Here is a 19,433-nt window from a genome sequence, read left to right as displayed (position 1 = left end):
GTGGTGCGAATAAGTGCGTCGGCTATTTACACTCGTGAACGTAAGTGACACTGACAACAACAGCAATCGTCTACAAATCATCGTTTACGCTTCCGAAAGGAAGATTTGTTTTACTTAGTTGTTCTGGGAAGTTTCATCAAGCCACCATGTCTTCGGCAGATGTTGATATGCTGATTGACATGGGCTTCCTTCGCGAGAAAGCGTAAGTTTTGTGTCGAATCATGTCGGCGGATCGACCATAACCCCTCCGAGTTCAATGTATTCCCTACAATGACCAGCCAAAGGCTTTTGGAAAACACTGCATCTCGGAAGTGGGCTTTTGTCTTGTGTGTGGCTTCCAGCCTTTTTGAAAATCGCTTTTGTTTCGTTTCTTTCAGGGAGAAGGCTCTACAAATGACTGGCAACAAAGGAGTGGAACCGGCAATGGAGTGGTAACTTACTTAATCGGTCGTCCAGTTCTCGCCAGACGAGTACTTCATGCTCACTTGGATACGACCATCTTTCACACCCATAATTTTTTTGACTCTAATGTTCTTTTTGACTCTCTTTTTACTGACAACCTCACATCATCCAGCCATGGTTTCAGCAACATTCTTTCTGTTGTTCCACTGATTTGATATTGAGGGAATATATTTAATTTTTCAGGCTGTTGGCTCATAATGATGACGTGGAATCTAGTTCAAGTGGCGCTGCTGCCTCGTCCAATGCAAATGGAGAAGAAGCCGCAAGTGCAGAGACTGCCGAAGCAGAGGCTAAGTCACTCAAATGCAATGAGTAAGACATTAGATTCCTCTTCTTTGAATAATTTCTGCTTGATAAATGCCAATAAAAATGCTCATTTTTCTGTATTTACCCATAGATGCAATAAGCTTTTTAAGACCCAGTCTGAAGTTGAATTCCATGCTGCCAAAACTGGGCATACAGACTTTGCCGAGTCCACTGAGGAAAAGAAACCATTGACAGAGGAAGAGAAGGCTGAGCAAGTCAGGAAGCTAGAAGAAAAGCTGAAAATGAAGAGAAAAGAGCGCGAAGAGAAGGAGAAGCTAGAAGCCCTCGAGAAAGAGAAAAATCGTATTCGTTCAGGGAAAGAGATGATTGAAGCAAAGCGCAAGTAAGTTTACACATTTTTACAAATTAATTTGATAATAATTATAGTCACTGAAATTCTTTATGTGGCTTTTGTGTTACTTCAGGCTTGAAGAGCAAGAAATAAAGAAGATGGCCGAGTTGAGACGAAGAGAGAAAGAGGATGACAAGAGAGCAAGAGATAGAGTTCGAGCACAAATAGAAGCTGATAAAGCAGCAAGGAAAGCCAAGGCTGATGCAGCAGCGGGAATTACCCCGGTAACCCCAGCTCCAGCACCTGTGCCTGTCCAAGTCAAACCGGCTACACCTTCTGCACCGAAAGATTACAGTGAAACTAGGCTTCAGGTTAGTATAAAAACTCATTGGCAGGTGAACTTCAAATAAATGATATGATAGTATGGTTCGTTTTGTGTGACTCCATTCTTTTGTTCTCTCCTAGATACGACTTACTAATGGTCAAGCCCTTACTCAAACATTTGGGGCTAAAGAAACACTTTCAGCAGTGAGAGTGTACATTGAAATGAACCGCACTGATGGAGACGCACCATTTTCTTTAATGACCTCATTTCCAAGGAAAGTGTTCGCCTTTGAAGATTATGAGAAACCACTTGAAATTCTTGGTATGTTCATAAAGATCATTTATGATATTAGAATATTGTTGAGAACATTGTTAACCTTTTTGTTTTCTCTGGTTGCTAGGTCTTGTGCCATCTTCTGTGTTAATTGTTGCTAAAGCTCAGTAATAACTTAGAAAAACTCTTCTGTGGCTTCTGTGATTACTCTATAGCACAATGTGGATTGGATGAATTCTGAAATAATGCTCATCATTTGGAGCTTTTCAAAAGTGTCAAACATGTGGGCAACTGAAATATTACCTGTGTATGTAATGTGATGAACTATTATAACCATTTTAAGATTCTCTTAATAAATTGTTCAGTGATAAATTACATTATATTTTATTCCAACCAATTTCCTGAACCAAATATAATGATTCAAGCAACTTTCCACACCGATTAAACACAGATAGTTTCCCCAACGGCAATATGGTTCTTTAACACCATATTAACAAGTAGTATACACAGTCCTAAATTTTCGTTTGAATAAGAAAATATGCAAGACAAAGGTTACTGAAGAAAATGTCACTATAAGGGCTTTAGAAGTTCAAGCTGTCATTCTAAAAGCAGTAAAATTTATTAACAATTTAGGAAGGTGGTAAATTTTTGGGCAGAGTTTGACTACTGGTAAGTGTGGGGGTACCATCTATGTGAGTTAATTTTAAAATTTTCCGGCAACATGAAAAATTTACAATGTAAACAGTACTTTAAATCACAACCATGAGATGTCACACAAGATACACAAGAGCTCAAAATCACAGATCCTTCTTATGCTTTTCGTTGCAGATGGTAAGAATAGAGAGTGGAAGTAGTTTTCCAAAGATGGAATACTATTGAGCATTAGACATCATCTTCAGACAATCATTCCAATAACTTAATATATGAAGCAAAAGTACAAGATGGGAAAGATAGAGAGAGAGAGGTATCAACAGTACAGTTGATTCCTCTCAGTTCATACAATAACAGAAAAAGAGGTAAGTCAGCCTTCATATCATTCACAATCAATCATGAATATGTCTGTGTGTTCACCTTAGTTAAATCCAGACAAAAGGAAGAAACAAAACTTTTAATTAGAGTACAGGAAACACTTTTCATCCACACAAGAAAATGTAGCTGCAAATGGAATGAAATGGATTGTTGGCAGAGGAGAGCAAAAACAGAAAAACCATTTCAGATTTGATTCAAGAATAAGGCACAGATATAGACAACCATGCATGAAAGAGATAGATGACTAGAAATCTCATATTGATGCACATAATTAAATTATTCTAATTCACATTTTCATACTTATAATGTAGTTCTATGTATTGTAGACAACATTTTAATATTTAAAATTTACTTACATGAAAAAAAGGGTAGCTAACAAAGATTCAGAATATGTCATGCATATATCTAGCAGAGAGGAAGCCATAAATGTCTCTCCATACACTATTTACTGGTATGGAAGAAAACAGAAGACAAACTAACAGGAAGAAAAAGAGATATCACAGCAGAAGTAAATCTTGAGTGTCTTGTACAAGGAAATGGGACCTACACCACTGACTCAATCACCTGATAATTTTAACTAAAGAATGCTCCAATTAGGTGAACATGTTCCATTGTTTGAGTGTGACAGTAAAAAATTTCATTCTTCTCAGCTTTGCACTAAAATTTATGCTTTGAAATTTATGTCTACTCAACAAATATGGCATCTACTTACACTGGGCTACAAATTTGCAGACTTAGCATCAAAGTATACTGCTGAAGTAAAATACCCATAAAAGCATTATGAGAATGTCCTTCTCAAGTATTTCCCAAATTTTTTGTTGACACATGAAGGCAGAAAATGAGAAATTGGAAACAGAATACAATTTCTAAAACTTTAGTAAGTGATCCATTGAATCCAGCGAACAATGCGCAAAAGATCAAGCAGCCACTTACGCTTTACCTCCACTCGCTTGTTGAGATCACTCAAAGTCGGATATTCAATTGGGACGTTGGGGCAGTTTGTTGAACAGGCTTTGGGGCAGTTTATATTCTTAAGACTCTTGTCAAAGCACAGCCTTATTTCAAAGAGGTAACTCTTTCCGGTGTTCTAAAAAATTAAAAAGAGAACATTTATCATCATATGAGAATAAGATGTTTCTCAAAAACAAAAACAATAAATACTTACCGAATCTTTGTAACAATGAACCGTAGGAAGTTTTCCAAACTGGACCCTCACAGCCTCTCTGATGTTCTTCACCATGTAAGCATTGCCCTCATGGATTCCCTGATTTTGTAAAGCAGTGTACATATTAAACTTTTTAAGCCAATCAAGGCCCTGGCTGAAGTAGTCAATTTCCTTGTGCAAGGCAGGGAGAGCAGCAGCACAAGTTCCATGCTTTTCCCACTCATGCCTCCAGAACGAGTACGGAGGTGTAGGCATGTCTATATTGATCCAGTAATTTTGGAGATCTGAGGCAATTGGTGCCAGGGCTTCTTCATCAAAAGGTAGGGATTTGTTGCAAAACATGGGCCCTTTAGTGTTGTTTTTTGTAGGCCTGTGAATGAAACCACATCAGAGTAACAGAAACCGGATTAAAAGTGAACAAAGGTAAAACACAATAGCACTTGAGAAAAACTCACCATACTCCATGCACAGTCCACATGCTCGCCTTTGGAAGAGCACACGAGTGGCCAGTGCCCTCCGCTTTCCATTGCAGGCAAACAGTGGCTGGCCAGTGCTGCGTAAAAATGATGTAATCCCAATCCTTGGAAGGAATTCCAGCAGCCTCGGCACTGTAACAAGCAAACCACAATCCAGAACTCCCTTTTTTTTTTATAACAATTTCTCCATAAACGAGAGGCCTTAAGCACACAAGCTTCAAACAGATTTTTTTTGTGATTTTTTTTTTCCGTTTGCTGTTTGGAATTGACCTTGGGCGAGATAACGTGGGCACAACACGACCCTCTCAATCACGGACGGGATGTGACGACCGGCCGGAGAGCGACAGGCCGACAGGCCGTGTTACACTACGCGGCGGGCTGGCTGCTGGCTGCTGGCCTCAGGCCTCGGCGCCTGGGCCTCAAAGACATATCATCATTAGTGGTCCAGCCGATAATAGCAACAGCAATATCCGCCGTGCGAAGGGTTGCCTACCAGCGACGGCCGGGTTGCCTACCAGCGACGGAAGGGTTGCCTACCAGCGTAGGGCGAACGGAACGGCGAGCCTCCGAGGCGTGAATATGCACCCACAAGCCTCGTCCAAATAGCTTCCTTCGAAAAGTCCTCGAAAGAGAGACACCTCTCCGTCCTTCCTCGCGTCACTGCCCCCACCCCGCTCCCCCTGCGAGTTCCGGTGGAGCGGGGATCGCCGGACCCCTCCTTCCTTCCCCAGCGCGACGTGGGACGTCCCCCTTCGGTATCAGAATCAGCATGAGACGGGTACCGCGCACCGCGAGGCACACCGAGACCCGATAGTGCACTGTGCACTCTGAGCAGACGACGCGACGCGGCTCGTCGGTGCGGGACGTCTGCTTGGTGGCTTCAAGGATATGGGAAGTATTTCAACAGAGATAACATGCAGATCTATCTCCTCCACGCCTAACGGAAGAGCAGCTGTCAACTCTCAAAGATTTCAATCATTTTTACTGAGGAGTGCATAGAATAGATTTTGTTAAAGATATGAAATTAACGTTCAAACCATGGATATTTATTTTGCTGCTTGGTTAGCACGGGTTTTGACAAACCTTCCTCTCTGTCAGCAACAAGTCAGCCGCAGGAGAGAGGGATGGGATGGAGTGCCTAGTAAGTGGGTTCGTAAATCTGCCAGTGATTCTATGGGAATATGGTTTTTGATAAATGCATACCTTGATAAGGAGACGATCACCAACACACAGAGGGCTCCTATATTCGTTGCCCCCATCATAGCTCCTCCAAATGCCTTCCTCTTCGAAAGGTACCGATCGAATCAGTTATCTAAAAATGCAAACCAAACACTAATCAAAACAAAAGCCAGGTTATTGCATTGCAGAAAGCTGGACGCAGTGAAATCAAACTGTCAGAGAAAACAGCAAACTACTTCTGGAAAAGAAAACTGAATGTGGCGAATGGCAACAAGCTGAACCACAACAAAAGCTCCTGTCTGCTCCTGTCAAAGACGTCAAGGCCATTCTTCCGAAATGAAGTGCGACCACTTTCCTTGTTTGCCAGCACAACTGCGTCGTGTGAACTCAAACAAGTTCAGTAAAGCTCTTACCGTTGAAGTGGGTGCGCTTGCCTATGTGTCAATCAAAAAATCGTCGTGTTTTGACTTCTTTCTTCTTGACAATCAGATGTTTCCCAATCGAAAATGTGGGTAAAGCTGCTCAACGTCTCTTTCCTATTCGTGTTTTCAGGGCGGCACCTGTAGCGAGGGCAGGGAGGGAGTGGCGGGAGGTAAGGTATGAGAAACATTAGGCTGGCGTCCCCGTTGCACTAAAGTCCTAGACTCCTTATGGGACTGTAGGGGATTTAACAATGTTAAAATCATACATTGATTTATTATTTACAGTTGGTTTGGTTAGGACTCCATTCATGGAGCTTTCTGTTGTAAGTTGTTCTTTGAGATGAACCCAGCTCAAGTGTTACAAAAAAAACCTCTTTTACTGCCGGTCCTTTCTGCTTATATTCTGCACGAGTACATAGCTGAAATAAAGAACAAATGCAATGCCAAACTAACTACACAGTCTAACAAAAGGAAAATAAGAGGGAAGAATTCAAGTACTCGATTTCAAAAATGGCGGTGCTCGGTCGACGGTGCTGCGCTCTCGCGTCGTTGCATGTTTAAAAGCAAGATCCAGGCCGTGAACAGGTTTCCCGTTCCATAGCCAAACATTGAAGAAGTCGAAGAAGGCCGACGTGTGTTAGGTTGGTGGTCTTGATCTACGTAAGGTGTTTACCGGAAATATTTCCCGCAGTTTTCTGATGTGCTAGAATGAGCGTCTTTCTGTGTTTTAAACACTTTATTAGTGGATATGTAGTTATTTAGTTGACAGAGATGTGACTGGACCAAGACTCAGTGTGACCGCCAATCGAATGTTCAGTGGAAAGCTTTGTTTTGTGTTGTAGTAGAAGGTTTTTGGGAGGCCTACTTCTCGGTAGGCCCTGAGGCAAGACCCTGCCGATTGTGACTGCTGTGCGTCGTCTGAGGTACAAATTCGTTTACTAACACTTGTGTCAAGCTATCTCGAGTGGATTTACCCTTAGAAGAATGTTTCGGTGTGAAATTTTGATCACTTTTTTTCCAATTTAAGCTTGGTTGTTTTCGAAGCTCTGTATGCATTAGTTGCCAACCTAACAAGGCCAAAGACCTGATTGTTGTGGGTACTCTTCTAGAAACATGTTACTAAGGCACGGTTTGTTGTGCTTCTATGTCTCATTGCGTCTGTTTCTGCATCACCTGCGGACTAGGACAGTTTTACCCTAAATTTGTTTTATTTTAGATTATTTGGAATGAATGAAAAGGTTTGATACATCGACATATCTGTGTATCAACTGACTTGAGAGGTCGACGATTCTACAAATCCTTCATAATATTATTTTGTGGTTATTGAGATTTTATATCTTGTGTTATTTGTACATTTTGAATTCTTACTATTGAGGACGTTGATGTGGACTTAAAGGCTTCATATACTTTTTCTAATATCTTTAAGATGTAGTTGCGGGTAGTGGGGGACAAGTTACATTCTTGTACTCAGTTAATTAACTGATCCAAATTTCATTTGCCTAGTTGCAGTCATTTGTCTTTTCATGTAATTTATCATTAATGCTCAATTATCTTTTCAGTATCTAAACCTTTTGTTTGTGTTACAGTGTTGATGGTCCACAAACACCCGCTGCCGCCATGTCTCCTGACATTGTTTACCCTCAGGGCTGCCGCGCTGTATCAGATGATTTGGGGCCTGATGAGCTGATCAGAAGACTGAAAGTATGATTGACCTTTTATTTAAACCTGAATCATATTTTCCTTTAACCTTTTTCATTTGACTGACTTTTCTTATTTGAACCTTTTTTCAGACACTGGCACATACTCTTCAGGCTATGGGACAAGATGAGGGAATGTACCAGCAATACATTCCCCTAGCCTTACACTTAGCAGAAGAGCACTTCTTGACCCATCAGAGCAGAGATGTCCAACTCCTTATTGCTTGTTGCATTGCTGACGTTCTTCGTGTCTATGCTCCTGAAGCACCATACAAGGACCCTGAACAAGTGAAGGTATGAGCTCAGTTTGATTTTTATCTGTCAAGTTCTGAGAAAAGTATCATACCTTTCATAACTTAAAATGCTCTTTTCCAGACCATCTTCTTGTTCCTCATAAAGCAATTATCAGGCCTGCGAGATCCAAAGGATCCCGCTTTTAAAAGATACTTCTACTTACTGGAAAACTTGGCGTATGTCAAGTCTTTTAATATGTGTTTTGAACTAGAAGACTCCCAAGAAATATTCTGCAATCTCTTCCAGCTCATGTTTAAAATTTTTAAGTAAGCTTCAATGGTCTTATCAAATTTCATCCCATCAATTGTTTATCCTATCCATTGTTCATGTCTAAATCAACTGTGTGTTTTCTCCTCATATAGCGACGAGCATTCTGGGAAAGTGAAAAACTTTATGTTGGACGTTCTGTGCCCCTTGATTACGGAGTCAGATATTGTGTCCAATGAACTACTTGATATTATCTTGATGAATATTGTTGAACCCAACAAATCTGCTAAAAAGAATGCCTATATTCTCGCAAAGGAACTTGTAATAAAATGTAGTGATACTTTGGAGCCCTACATACAAGCCGTAAGTATTTTCTGTTATTGACAATAGCTCTTGGTATTTTAGTTGGTTTTTGAAAACTAAACATTATTGTATGCTTTTCAGTTTTTCAACCATGTTCTCATTCTTGGTAAAGAGGAACGGGGCCTTGGTATTGCCTCCAAAGTATATGATCTTATTTATGAGCTGAACCACATTTGCCCTTCGGTTTTGCTTGCTGTCTTACCACAGCTTGAATGTAAACTTAAGAGTGCTCAAGAAAATGAAAGACTTGGTGCTGTCTCTCTGCTCGCCAGAATGTTTTCTGAAAAGGACTCTACCCTTGCTAGGGCCCATTCCCAGTTGTGGAAAGCTTTTCTGGGCAGGTAAGACTCAGGGGTTCTTGTCTTGCACTCTGAATGATGCTAAAACCCCAACTGGTAATATCTTTTTTCTACAAAAATTATTACAGATTTAATGACATCAGTGTAATGATACGCATCAAGTGCGTACAGTATTCCATGCATTTCTTGATCAATCATCCTGAACTGCGTAAGGAAATCACAGATACACTGAAGTTGCGACAGCATGATTCAGAAGAGGCTGTCCGGTAAGTTAACTGCACTGCTTTCTTCTTTGTGGGGATTCATCTTATCCTTTGTTCTATTACTGTGATTCCCCTGGTTTCTTTTTGTTTCCACAGGTATGAAGTTGTGATGGCTATTGTTTCTACTGCAAGACGTGAATTTGAAGTAGTTTCTGATAGTGAAGATCTTTTGGAGTATGTTAAAGAGAGAACTTTAGACAAAAAGGTACGCCCTCAAGATTTTAGAATTCAGGAAACAAATTTATCTATCTGATGCCTTACAGCTAATTATATTCATTCTATTTCCATCACCAGTTCAAAATTCGTCGAGAGGCCATGACTGGGTTGGCCATGATTTACAAAAAGCATCTCAATGATTCAGATGTACCTCAAGCAACCAAAAAGGCAGTAACCTGGATCAAGGACAAAATACTTCATGGGTACTACATGACTGGAATGGAAGACAGGCAAGTGCTTAATTCTTTTACTAATAATTAATCGTGTAAAATTTGAAAAGGGTATAATCTAACGTTTTTACTTTATGTATCTGTTATTTTAGACTTCTAGTAGAAAGGTTGCTTAACACCTGCTTAGTACCATATCAACTACCTGCTGAGGAAAGAATGAAGAAACTGTACCATCTTCTGGGAACTATTGATGACCATGCCACTAAAGCTTTTGTGGAGCTCCAGAAAAATCAACTGGCGTATGTTTCTGTCTCTTTTGGTACTCTACATTTCTCCAATGTTTGACATTATTTGATGTTTGTGTTTGTTCCTGTTCTTTTACAGTGTCCGAAGAAGTGTTGGAGAGTGGTTGGAAATACATCGAAAACCACAATCACCGGAAAGGGATAGAGACATCCAACAACGTATTGTGGCACTCTCTAGGTTTCTTCCTGAACCAGTAAAAGCACAAGAATTTCTTGCCCGATTTTCCACAAACCTCTTGAAGGATCAAAGTCTTCTGATTGGCATGGAATCTGTTCTTAGACCAGATATTTCATGTAAAGACTGTGCTGAAACCACATCTTTGATGTTGAAAAAGCTTGGCCAGCCTATTATGACCAATCTGTACTATAATACAGTTAAGTTGTTACTTGAGCGGATTTCCTCTGTTATGGTGGACCAACAGGCATTAAAGGTAAATCTTTGAATGTAATGTAGTAGTGTCTCAGTTCATATTTTTAAGATGAGCGGTAGTATAAATCATAATGGTTTATTGCAGATTCTTGTGGGCTATGTTGAAGATTGCCTGAAAGGTGGCAATTTGATTGAAGAGGTTGGCCTCCACCCAAATACAGCTGGAGAAAGAGGACTGAAACTTTTGGTGGTAAGGTCCTTTCTATACCTGATGGGGTGAACTTTACCTTGAATGTGAAGCGTTTGTTGATTGTTTCAATGTGTCTCTTTCATTCCTCAGATGTTATCCTATGTGTTTCCATCTCATTTCCTCCACAAGGATATTTTGTCGCATCTTATATCGTTCCTAGACTTGGAAGATGAAGTTGCCCCCCTAGTATTGTCTGTTTTGACGTTTGTGGGTAAATTCCGGCCAATTGGTATGTATTTGATTTTAAAATTACTCAAAAAACTACAATAATTGTTGGTTGTTTTAGTCTGATCTTTCTACTTATGAAATTTTAGGTGAGCAATTCCCGGAAATTGCAGAAACATTGATTCCCACGTGTAAAAGATTGTCCGTTGAAGGAACACCCAAACAAGCTAAACAGGCCATTAGGTGTTTGTATGTGAATGTCACTAACAACCAAGATCAGTTGTTTGCTGAAATCTTAGAGGTATAATTTAATACAGTTAGCCTCCATCCATTCCTGTCAGTGCTTCTACACATTGCTAATTTTGATTCCCCAATTGCAGAAAGTAAAAGAACACTTGGAGCCAACCTCTGAACACTACCGAACAGCTATTGTCGCACTGGGTCATATAGCATACAACTTGCCTGAGAAAAATCCAGTTCAAATAAAAAATATAGTCTCGAGGAAGGTAGGTTATCAAATGTTAAGAATTTGATGGTGGATTGACATTAGGGTTCCATTTTCACCTGCATTGGTTCTTTATTTCAGATTGTTAAGGAGCTACTTGTGAAGGAATATACTGATTGGATTGGAGTAGATCATGATGACCCTTGGTGTAGAGAAGATGCATTGCCTGAAGAAACTCGATGCAGGGTTGAAGGAATGAAGACTATGGCTCGTTGGCTTCTGGGGCTTAAAGCTGACACTTTGTCTGCCCAAAAGACTTTCAGAATGCTGAATGCATTCATCGTTCAAAGAGGCGACCTCTTGCAATCCAACAAGTTGAGCAAAGCTGAAATGTCTTGGTTACGGCTTGCTGCTGGATGTGCAATGCTAAAGATCTGTGAGCAAAAGGGTGTAGGAGATCAGTACAGTGTTGAACAATTTTATGTCCTATCTCAGTTGATGGTTGATGAAGTTCCTCAAGTGAGAGAAATTTTTGCAACAAAACTGCACAAGGGCCTTGGCAAAGGCATCCCGAATAAGTGTTTACCTCTGGACTTCATGGGCTTTTACGCCTTGGCTGGTCTAGAGTCAGAAAAGAGATTAAAAGTCCTTGTCAAAAATTACATGGCAGCAGATATCAATAAGAGAAGAGATTATGTCAAACAAATAACAATGGGAACATCTGCAGGTAATTTCAGGAATTGTTTTCTTTAGATATTATCTGTTTATATTAATATTATAAGGCTTTAACCTGATTTTTTATTTTTTATACTTTTCAGGATCCATGGAAAAGGCCATGAGCCAACTTAAACACATTTTACCTGACTACATGTTGGTCTTTGCTGTGCCTATCCTGACACATCATCCTGAATACACCAGCAATGAGGAAATCGACCAACTTATTAGAATACGACAGTGTCTATGGTTTGTTTTGGAACCTCTCATGCAGAAGAACGATTTCTATAGCTATAGTTTTTACAAAGATGTAGTTGAGCGCATGAAGAATCATAAAGATGCTTTGAAAGGAGAGGACCCAGCATTTAATGAAGTAAGTAGTGCTACAGTACCATTCCTCCTTTTGCACTTACTCTGCAAAAAGTGTGTGCCAGGCACACACTTCTTGGTGCATGCCTGCAGGCACACACTTCCGGGTGCATGCCTTGCAGGCACCTGAGTTTGCAGAGTATACATGATCTAAATTTTGGTTTTGTTTTATTTCAGAAAATGTGGGCTGTGTGTGATCTTGCAATGGTGTTGCTGAACACCAAATCAACAACATTTGAGATGAAAGAGTTTATTACAGAAGCTCGAATCCCCACAATGTACTTCAAGAGACACGAAGATCCCATGTTTGTCAATACTCGTCATTATCTGCCTCCCGAGATGTATCAGCAAGTCCCTCCTGTCACTAAGAAAGCAATCACTATGAACAGTAATGCTACATCCAATACTAACAATACTAACAATAGCAACAACACCATTGAGAAAGCATCAGCTCCCACTGCCACAAATAGCTCTGCTGCCACAAATGAGAAGTCAGTCCCTGCCACAAACTCCACTGGGGGTCGTAAACTAAGGGGGCGCAAGCTAGAAAATACAGGAACTAATGAGACTGATGTACAGGTGAGTGTCTACTGTTTTAAATGAGTCAGTGAAGGTATGGAGATCAGATGAAGACTTAAACCAATTGTATATTTTACAGACGGAAGAAAACGGAGAGCCTCCTGCCAAGAGAGTTCTTCGAGGGAATGCCAACAAGGTAGCAGTTGATTAATGTACTTTTGGGTTATATGTAAATGCCATACCCATCCTATGCAGTGCAATGTACATACTCATGGTTTTAAAATGCGTCTGCAAAGAAGTTGGTTACTGCAGTTGTTAATTTTTTTTTCTCTCTCTTTTAAAAAAAATTTATGCGTCATGATCTCGTCACCATTGAAAATTTTATTTTTAAGTTACTAGAGGGTAGGATTGTGACGTGAATGACATGGGGTGATGGGAGTGAATGGTTCTTTGGCTGGACTGTTTCTAACACTGTTCAAGTAATACTTTGCCAGTTGTTTGCTGTCTCCTTTGGCCTCCTCTCAACTTTCTCCTGTGATTAGAAAAATTTGTAACTTGCATGATTGTTAAAATTTATTTCGGATCCTCTTTTCATTGGTACAAATGTCATTATCACCTTGTATTATTGTATCTTTTATAACTGACAAGTGTTATTTTGCAAGGGAACTAGCAGCCTACTTGTCTAAATGGCCAATCTCGAAACAAAAAAAAATGTTATTATAGTGTATGGTTATGTACCAAAGATTATATCTAATGATCATCTGGTGTAGGTGTACTTTGTCCTGCACTGAATTCAAATGGCATTCCTTCAGTTGGCTCTGTACATTCTGTTTATCCCATTGGCTCTGCAAAATGACACTAATGTGCAAAGTGGTGTGATGTACTGTATTTGTTTACGATTGTCGTGATAAAAGCTAAATATAAGTACTTTCATTATAAGTTGAGTTTTTAATTATTCTATTCTTTATTTTATGTACAAAAGGTCATATACACTTAGTTAACAAACATACTGGTGTGCTAAAGCTCTCAGAAACCGAGCCTTTCTCACATTCTCAGCTTCCCGTTGAATTTCTGCATTGTTGTTGGAGTTTAACTCAAGCAAACCAATAGTATGGATCTGAAAGTTCAAAGACAAATTAAATCACTTTGAAACTTTGCTCAAGATTAATATTCCAAACGTACTTACTGCAAGTTGTTTACGATGAGTTTCTCCTCTCTTGGTGTGGAGATGCACTAAATATTCTAAAAGAGTTGTATCCCAAACGCATTCATAATATGAGTCCATTGCATCAGCACAACTTCCACTTTTAGTTTCACCCAAGCATTTGAAAGCAGTGGCGTAATCAACCTCCTCCAAAAACTGACAGAGAACTGCAGCCTACAGAATCACAAACATACAAAAACAATTATGCAATAGACGTTGAGGAAACAAAGTCCTGAAGATTTCATCCATCCACAAGGAAATTGGGTAAGGACCTGGGTGTGGCATTGTAAAGAAGAGCAGCATTTTATCATCCGACGGATGACTTGGTCATCAATTTGCATTTTTGGCAATGGTTGACTAAAAAAGTCAGTTGCGGCAACAGCTGCCTCCAAATAAGCCTTCAAAGCTGCAGACAAGTGATCCATCACTGAAACAGAAATACCACAACACCACAGCTGAGAAACCAGTTACTTGAGTCAAGCACTAACTCAGGCAAGCAAGGGCAGAACTTACCATAGTTGAGATCTCCAAGTACTTTCAGCCAGCCCACATTAATTGGATTGTACTTTAAAGCATGGTTGAGAAGCCGGTATAACATCTCTGCTACTGTACGACTAGAATATGAATTTGGTCTGAAAGTTTTTTTTAAATAACAAGTAATTAAGTTAATATGCACATCATGTTGTGAGTCATACAGGAAATCATAAAGAAAATTAATCTTACCCACTAATAGAAGCTGGCCAGAGATTGACACTTATAATGAAGCCTTTGCTGTTATCAACATAGTCCACATTAATGTCCAACTTTATGTCGTCTTTTAAAACATTGTGCATGCGAGCCAACAGTGAAAGAGCAAGGTATATCATGGTTGGTTCCCTGAGCTGGGAAAGAAAAGCCCACAATGAGGAGGTGCAGAGCCCACCCGTGTTGGCAGGTGAGTCTCGGTGGGAATGGTGAACTGCATGGCCTGAGCTGTTACGCTTGGTAGCTTCCTTCAGGAAAACAGGTAGAACTGGAAACAAAGCTTGAAATGTGAGTCATGAAGAGAGAATAATAATTACTAAGCAGTCACTTGGGAGCAAGAGGGCTACCTAAGTCCCAAGCGTCTCGTGATACATGACGACAATTCTTTTGCCGTACAACATCTTGGCATGCATAAGCAAATGCTGCAGCCAGTTCAACATGACCGCAATGCCTATCCAATTTTGTAAGAAAATCAAGTGGAGATCCAATAACAGCAGTTGGGGGACCAGCATTCAATAGCATGAGAACACATCTCTCCACAACTTCCAGGCGAGGTATTAAAGCTTCTCCTGCTTGCCTTGCTGATAAACATGCCCTGCAGGCTTCAGCAAGCTCGTTAGACCCTGGAAAATTAAAGCCGCAACACTGACTTCATTCACTTCTTACTCTCAAAAGGAATAATATTGGCCCACAGATACCAATACTTACGGGCATTATGAGCAGGCCACTCATCCAAATACTGTGTGATTTCAACAACAAGAGCCTCCCATCTGCAAAGTCTCATCAATTTGACTATTGGTGGAATGTTAGGACTAATCCTTAACTCTTCATCGACAATAGCATACATTTTCAAAGCTGATGAATATTCCTGGAGTAACAAACTCAAAATTACTATTCGGCAAAGTTAAACCAGACTGAACACTCTTCAAAACGCAGACAATGGACCAACCTGCACAGACGCCAGCTCATGGGCTTTAGCCAGGAGGATATAACAAAAGTCTTGAAGGAATCCTTTGGGTAAAATCATAACTACACTATGAACCGGGATGGGCAACTCCCACTGAAAGATACAACACTTGTTAGTAAGCCTTACAAGCCTTTAACAGTTCATTTAAAAAACTTTCATTTGGTTTCAGTTTTTAAATTTATCTTATCTTTTTACCTTACTGTTAACATTCCAAACAGACTTGGGTTGAGATTTGCCTGTTGGAACACTGATAAGTTTGGCTAATAATTGGCGTATTTCTTCTGGATCATAAGACTGAATTAATTGCTGTTCCACAGATCCAATTTCTAGACGAGGGTTTTCTGAAAAGAAATTTTTTAAAATGATTAGATAAAAATAGGAAGAAACTCTTGACGAAAGAAACCTTGTACTGTAAATGACTTTATACTATGACTAACTTCTTGGACCGAGGTCTGGGATATCCCATGAACTTGATGACAACATAGAAGGGATGGAAATATCAGTGATTTTTCCACAGAGTTGGTCAAGTTCACTGGGCTTGAATAGAGAACAAAACTCAGGAGATGCCTGAACAGCTTTGGCGAGGGCTACCTGATTGCCTGACTCTAACAGGTTTCGAATAAATGTTCTGACCCTAAACCTGCAAGACACGTGTTCATTCAGCTCATCAATCTTTTTGTCCTCAAGCAAAAGTGGTTTTAGAATCTGAAAAATAAGCATTAAGAACAATTAGAATGTATTTAAAATCAAAATAAAACATTTTTCTCTGATGAAAATTAGGACAGGAAAACATACATTTAAAAGAATGTCAGCTCCCTTGGGTCCGGCAGCACGGATGCGGTGAGAATAGTCTTGGCAGATCAAAAGAGAACCAGCAAGTCTGCGCGCAATATTTAAGCATTGTACATGTATAAGAAGATCTCTTGCAACAGTGAATTTGCCACTTTGTATCGCTCCTTGGATATCTAATTCAAGATGTTCCCTATGAACCATTGGGATTTCTTGAGATTTATTGTCCTGGATCAATATGTTTACTATTCCCTGAAAGAAAAACATTTTTATTAATATTTGAAGTAAAAAGCAGGAAACAGATAAAATAATTGGACTTCTTATTATAAATACCATGTACTGTTGTTTTATTGAAGCATGGAATTGACACAGAAGTGACGTTTGTGCTTGAGGGGAAAAAACACCACATGCAATTCGGTAGCCATCTAATTTAGGCCGGGACACACTGCAATACACAGATGGCCTAGAGCACTTGGAAAATAATTCATCACAGGCAGAAAAGTTTTGCCTTGCCAAATCATGCTCCTGGCGAAATATGAAGTACACTCCAAGGTCAAAATGAAGCTAAAAAGAAGGGAAATTACCTTTTCAATTTATTTTCTTTAACAATAATTCAATGCAGTGAAAAACATGGCAGCTATCATACCTGTGATCGAAATTCTTCCAGAGTAATTGGTTCACACTTTTCCCACAGCATTTCAACATCGCTGCTGTCTTCTGTCAAAGGCTGAAAAGTGTCAAATGTTGGAACTGAATAGTTTGTAGGTTGAGCTTGCAGAGCCTTTTGTAACACTGCTACACTTTCAGGTGCCTGCTTTTCTAGAAGTCTCAACACCTCATCAGGAGGCATTTCTGCAGGTGAAGCACCACTGTATGGAAAGTTTTGTAATTTTATTGTCTTTTAAATCTACAATGATTATAAAATGGCACCAGGAAATCAAATTATCTTGTTGGGAACTCACTTGGTAATAGCTCCTGGTGCCCTACCAATGTTAGCATTTCCATTGCCACTGGAGGAACAATTAATAGAAATATTTTGTTTAACAAGAGCGCATAAGACCCAACGGTGAAACAGCACTATCGAGAATAAAGCCTGAAATAGGAAAAAATTAGAGTTTATCCTCTAGTCCAACCTCTTCCAATTGTAAGGTAACTACAGAACTACGTACTTGAGGAGTAATATCATCAAAATTCAGAGCTATGTCAGTAGAAGGGTCCCACTCTTCCTGTCGTGACATGTAGATCAGATCTTTTAAGAGTAGAAACTGCATACCCAGCGATAGTCTGAAAATTTAACATTCATACATAATAATAAGTTTAAAAATTGGTGATATGCTCATAACAGTTTAATGCTACTTCTCAGAAGATCCGAACCTGTTGAGTAAAACAGACATGTCCCACTTGAGGTGAGCAGCAACCTTGAGTGAAAGGATTTTTAAGGCAAGATTCTTTTTACTCCTCGCCTCATTATTTGCCTGACCATTGGTCAGGAATTTGGTAATAAGTTCAGGAGGAGTGGGATCTGGAAAGTAACGAACAAAGTCCGTGAAGTAGAGTCAACAACCGTTTCCAATCAAACAGAGCTGCAAGGCAATGAAATCGAAAAATCATCTCACCTGAGTCCTGTTCATTTAAATGCTTTTCTAACAAGCTGGGATCCAACAGAAATACAAACCACAACACAGCATCAGACTGTGTGGTGGCAGATTCCTGTTTCAATGGATCCATTTTCATTTCTAAGCAAAGCAAATCTGCTTTGTCCAATCAACAATTAAAACCTCATAATGATATTCAGTTAATTCAATAGAAACTAAAAATGGCGTCGAACTATGCTAAACTGGTCATTAGCAGAACATATAGCAGAATAAAGTTGGGGTTATGTTTGGTTCTGTTTGATGGCCACCGGGTGGGTACCGGGATCCTGCTGTATGCCGTTCCCCCCACCCCCACCCGGCACCCCGACTACCACTCGTGTACAGTTCGTTTCGTCTCCTGTGACGAACGTGCTATACTTTCCCAGGGGGGAGGGGAGGGAGCAGTTTTTATAAATTTGCTTGCAGGGATGATAAAAAATAATGTTCTAGAGAGAGTTGTTGTTGTTGCCTGTCAGGCTTTTATATTTGCCACAGAAATCGACTTACAAAACGTACATTCGTACAACTTTATACAATGATCGTTACCTAGAGCTCTGAATAGAAAGTATTATTTTGATCTGATTTACTCATGAAGGAGATAGAATACATACAATACACTAGTTATTGACATAAAAGTGACACTATGTTTTTTCTTCCTTTGACTGTGAAGTGGCTGCCAGATGTAATTCATATAATTGCGCTATCTGTTCATCTCGTAAATGATTAAGAGCTTCTTCATCTAAGTTGTCTCCAATTTCACGAGCTGTTTTGGGTCCTCTCAATCCTAGCTGCTCTGACATGTCCAAGGCATACTTCTGTAGCAACAAACATGAGCACAGAATGACGTACAATGAAAAATGTTACATAATTTGTGTGAGCGTACATGTTCAAAATTCATGAGCGATTTGATTGGTATAATTTTTAAATATTGGTATCAGGTATGAAATCAATACCTACCGTCCATTCATTCATAAAAACAGCAGCCTCTGCTGAATTACAGTTTTTATGCCTCTTAAATTCATCTTTTGCATAGGAGTTCCCCAGTACTTGTAGTTCTGGAGGCAAGCCTCTGTGAAGCTTGAGAATGGTTTTGTAAAGTAGCCGCACCCTTTGAACGTGGCCCTGCGCCATTCTGACGGGATGAAACGAGTTGTCAGTGTTCCAAACTGTCTCAACTTCTCGGAAAAGAGACGGAGGCTCGGGATCCAACCTAGTACGAAAACAGCATAACCTCAAATTAGTTTGTTGTGGTTGAGATGTCAACGTCGACCTCTCGTCTCAACAGTCGATCCTCCAAGTCGCTTTCAAGAGTTTCCACTTTTAGCTCTTTAGGCCCATAAATCAAGAAGTAATCCTTCGCAAACACTTTCCAGCAACGTTGAAAGAACGAGGCCAAGAAATACTTTTCCCCAGAAAACAGGACTGTCAAAATCACGGCAGGAGGAATTCCCCCTTCCAGCAGACGGTGCTGTTGTCAAAGGCCGCGCCAAAAAGTGGGTGGAAGTGGAAAAAAAAGAAGA

At 39.9% G+C, this 19,433-nt stretch overlaps 5 protein-coding genes across 8 annotated transcripts; 2 read left to right on the top strand and 3 right to left on the bottom strand.

The window, feature by feature from the left end:
• The first annotated feature begins 9 nt into the window (after nucleotides 1-9).
• LOC117649106 (UBX domain-containing protein 1) lies at nucleotides 10-2,033 on the top strand. Its single transcript, XM_034391555.1, has 7 exons — nucleotides 10-202; nucleotides 378-431; nucleotides 646-774; nucleotides 860-1,111; nucleotides 1,194-1,431; nucleotides 1,526-1,706; nucleotides 1,786-2,033. The coding sequence occupies exons 1-7, from the start codon at nucleotides 147-149 to the stop codon at nucleotides 1,827-1,829; spliced, it is 954 nt and encodes a 317-aa protein (XP_034247446.1). The 5' UTR covers nucleotides 10-146; the 3' UTR covers nucleotides 1,830-2,033.
• On the bottom strand, nucleotides 2,027-6,409 carry LOC117649113 (ribonuclease Oy). Of its 3 annotated transcripts, none has more exons than XM_034391568.1 (5): nucleotides 5,921-6,409; nucleotides 5,532-5,640; nucleotides 4,308-4,460; nucleotides 3,853-4,222; nucleotides 2,027-3,774 (listed from the first exon to the last, which is right to left on the bottom strand). In XM_034391568.1, exons 2-5 carry the CDS (start codon nucleotides 5,588-5,590, stop codon nucleotides 3,562-3,564), a joined length of 795 nt encoding a protein of 264 aa, XP_034247459.1. In that variant the 5' UTR covers nucleotides 5,591-5,640; nucleotides 5,921-6,409; the 3' UTR covers nucleotides 2,027-3,561. The 3 variants fall into 3 exon arrangements, with proteins under 3 accessions (XP_034247459.1, XP_034247476.1, XP_034247467.1); XM_034391585.1 differs by lacking the exon at nucleotides 5,921-6,409 and adding an exon at nucleotides 5,863-5,884; XM_034391576.1 differs by lacking the exon at nucleotides 5,921-6,409 and having other exon boundaries at nucleotides 5,532-5,659.
• A 167-nt stretch (nucleotides 6,410-6,576) lies between these two features.
• On the top strand, nucleotides 6,577-13,514 carry LOC117649059 (sister chromatid cohesion protein PDS5 homolog B). The gene is made up of 19 exons (XM_034391450.1): nucleotides 6,577-6,852; nucleotides 7,516-7,630; nucleotides 7,720-7,920; nucleotides 8,002-8,186; nucleotides 8,283-8,490; nucleotides 8,572-8,831; nucleotides 8,918-9,055; nucleotides 9,149-9,257; nucleotides 9,347-9,498; nucleotides 9,591-9,737; nucleotides 9,823-10,174; nucleotides 10,259-10,363; nucleotides 10,454-10,592; nucleotides 10,678-10,829; nucleotides 10,909-11,034; nucleotides 11,115-11,700; nucleotides 11,792-12,060; nucleotides 12,234-12,635; nucleotides 12,715-13,514. The coding sequence occupies exons 2-19, from the start codon at nucleotides 7,547-7,549 to the stop codon at nucleotides 12,784-12,786; spliced, it is 3,687 nt and encodes a 1,228-aa protein (XP_034247341.1). The 5' UTR covers nucleotides 6,577-6,852; nucleotides 7,516-7,546; the 3' UTR covers nucleotides 12,787-13,514.
• Nucleotide 13,515: 1 nt separating this feature from the next.
• Nucleotides 13,516-18,215, bottom strand: LOC117649063 (integrator complex subunit 8). The gene is made up of 17 exons (XM_034391463.1): nucleotides 17,896-18,215; nucleotides 17,654-17,801; nucleotides 17,449-17,563; nucleotides 17,242-17,372; nucleotides 16,926-17,148; nucleotides 16,613-16,843; nucleotides 16,286-16,531; nucleotides 15,928-16,195; nucleotides 15,686-15,831; nucleotides 15,473-15,583; nucleotides 15,232-15,391; nucleotides 14,871-15,146; nucleotides 14,503-14,791; nucleotides 14,293-14,411; nucleotides 14,052-14,206; nucleotides 13,762-13,953; nucleotides 13,516-13,692 (listed from the first exon to the last, which is right to left on the bottom strand). Exons 1-17 carry the CDS (start codon nucleotides 18,011-18,013, stop codon nucleotides 13,573-13,575), a joined length of 3,048 nt encoding a protein of 1,015 aa, XP_034247354.1. The 5' UTR covers nucleotides 18,014-18,215; the 3' UTR covers nucleotides 13,516-13,572.
• Nucleotides 18,216-18,369: 154 nt separating this feature from the next.
• On the bottom strand, nucleotides 18,370-19,395 carry LOC117649131 (succinate dehydrogenase assembly factor 3, mitochondrial). 2 transcript variants are annotated; one of them, XM_034391598.1, is made up of 3 exons: nucleotides 19,284-19,395; nucleotides 18,871-19,123; nucleotides 18,370-18,728 (listed from the first exon to the last, which is right to left on the bottom strand). In XM_034391598.1, the coding sequence occupies exons 2-3, from the start codon at nucleotides 19,042-19,044 to the stop codon at nucleotides 18,555-18,557; spliced, it is 348 nt and encodes a 115-aa protein (XP_034247489.1). In that variant the 5' UTR covers nucleotides 19,045-19,123; nucleotides 19,284-19,395; the 3' UTR covers nucleotides 18,370-18,554. The 2 variants fall into 2 exon arrangements, with proteins under 2 accessions (XP_034247489.1, XP_034247497.1); XM_034391606.1 differs by having other exon boundaries at nucleotides 18,871-19,045; nucleotides 19,124-19,331.
• Nucleotides 19,396-19,433: the final 38 nt, after the last annotated feature.

Source organism: Thrips palmi, unplaced genomic scaffold (assembly GCF_012932325.1).
Source record: "Thrips palmi isolate BJ-2018 unplaced genomic scaffold, TpBJ-2018v1 HiC_scaffold_10, whole genome shotgun sequence".
Lineage (NCBI taxonomy): Eukaryota > Metazoa > Arthropoda > Insecta > Thysanoptera > Thripidae > Thrips > Thrips palmi.
The sequence above is the reverse complement of the archived record's forward strand: the minus strand, read 5'-3'. Positions and strand labels throughout refer to the sequence as shown.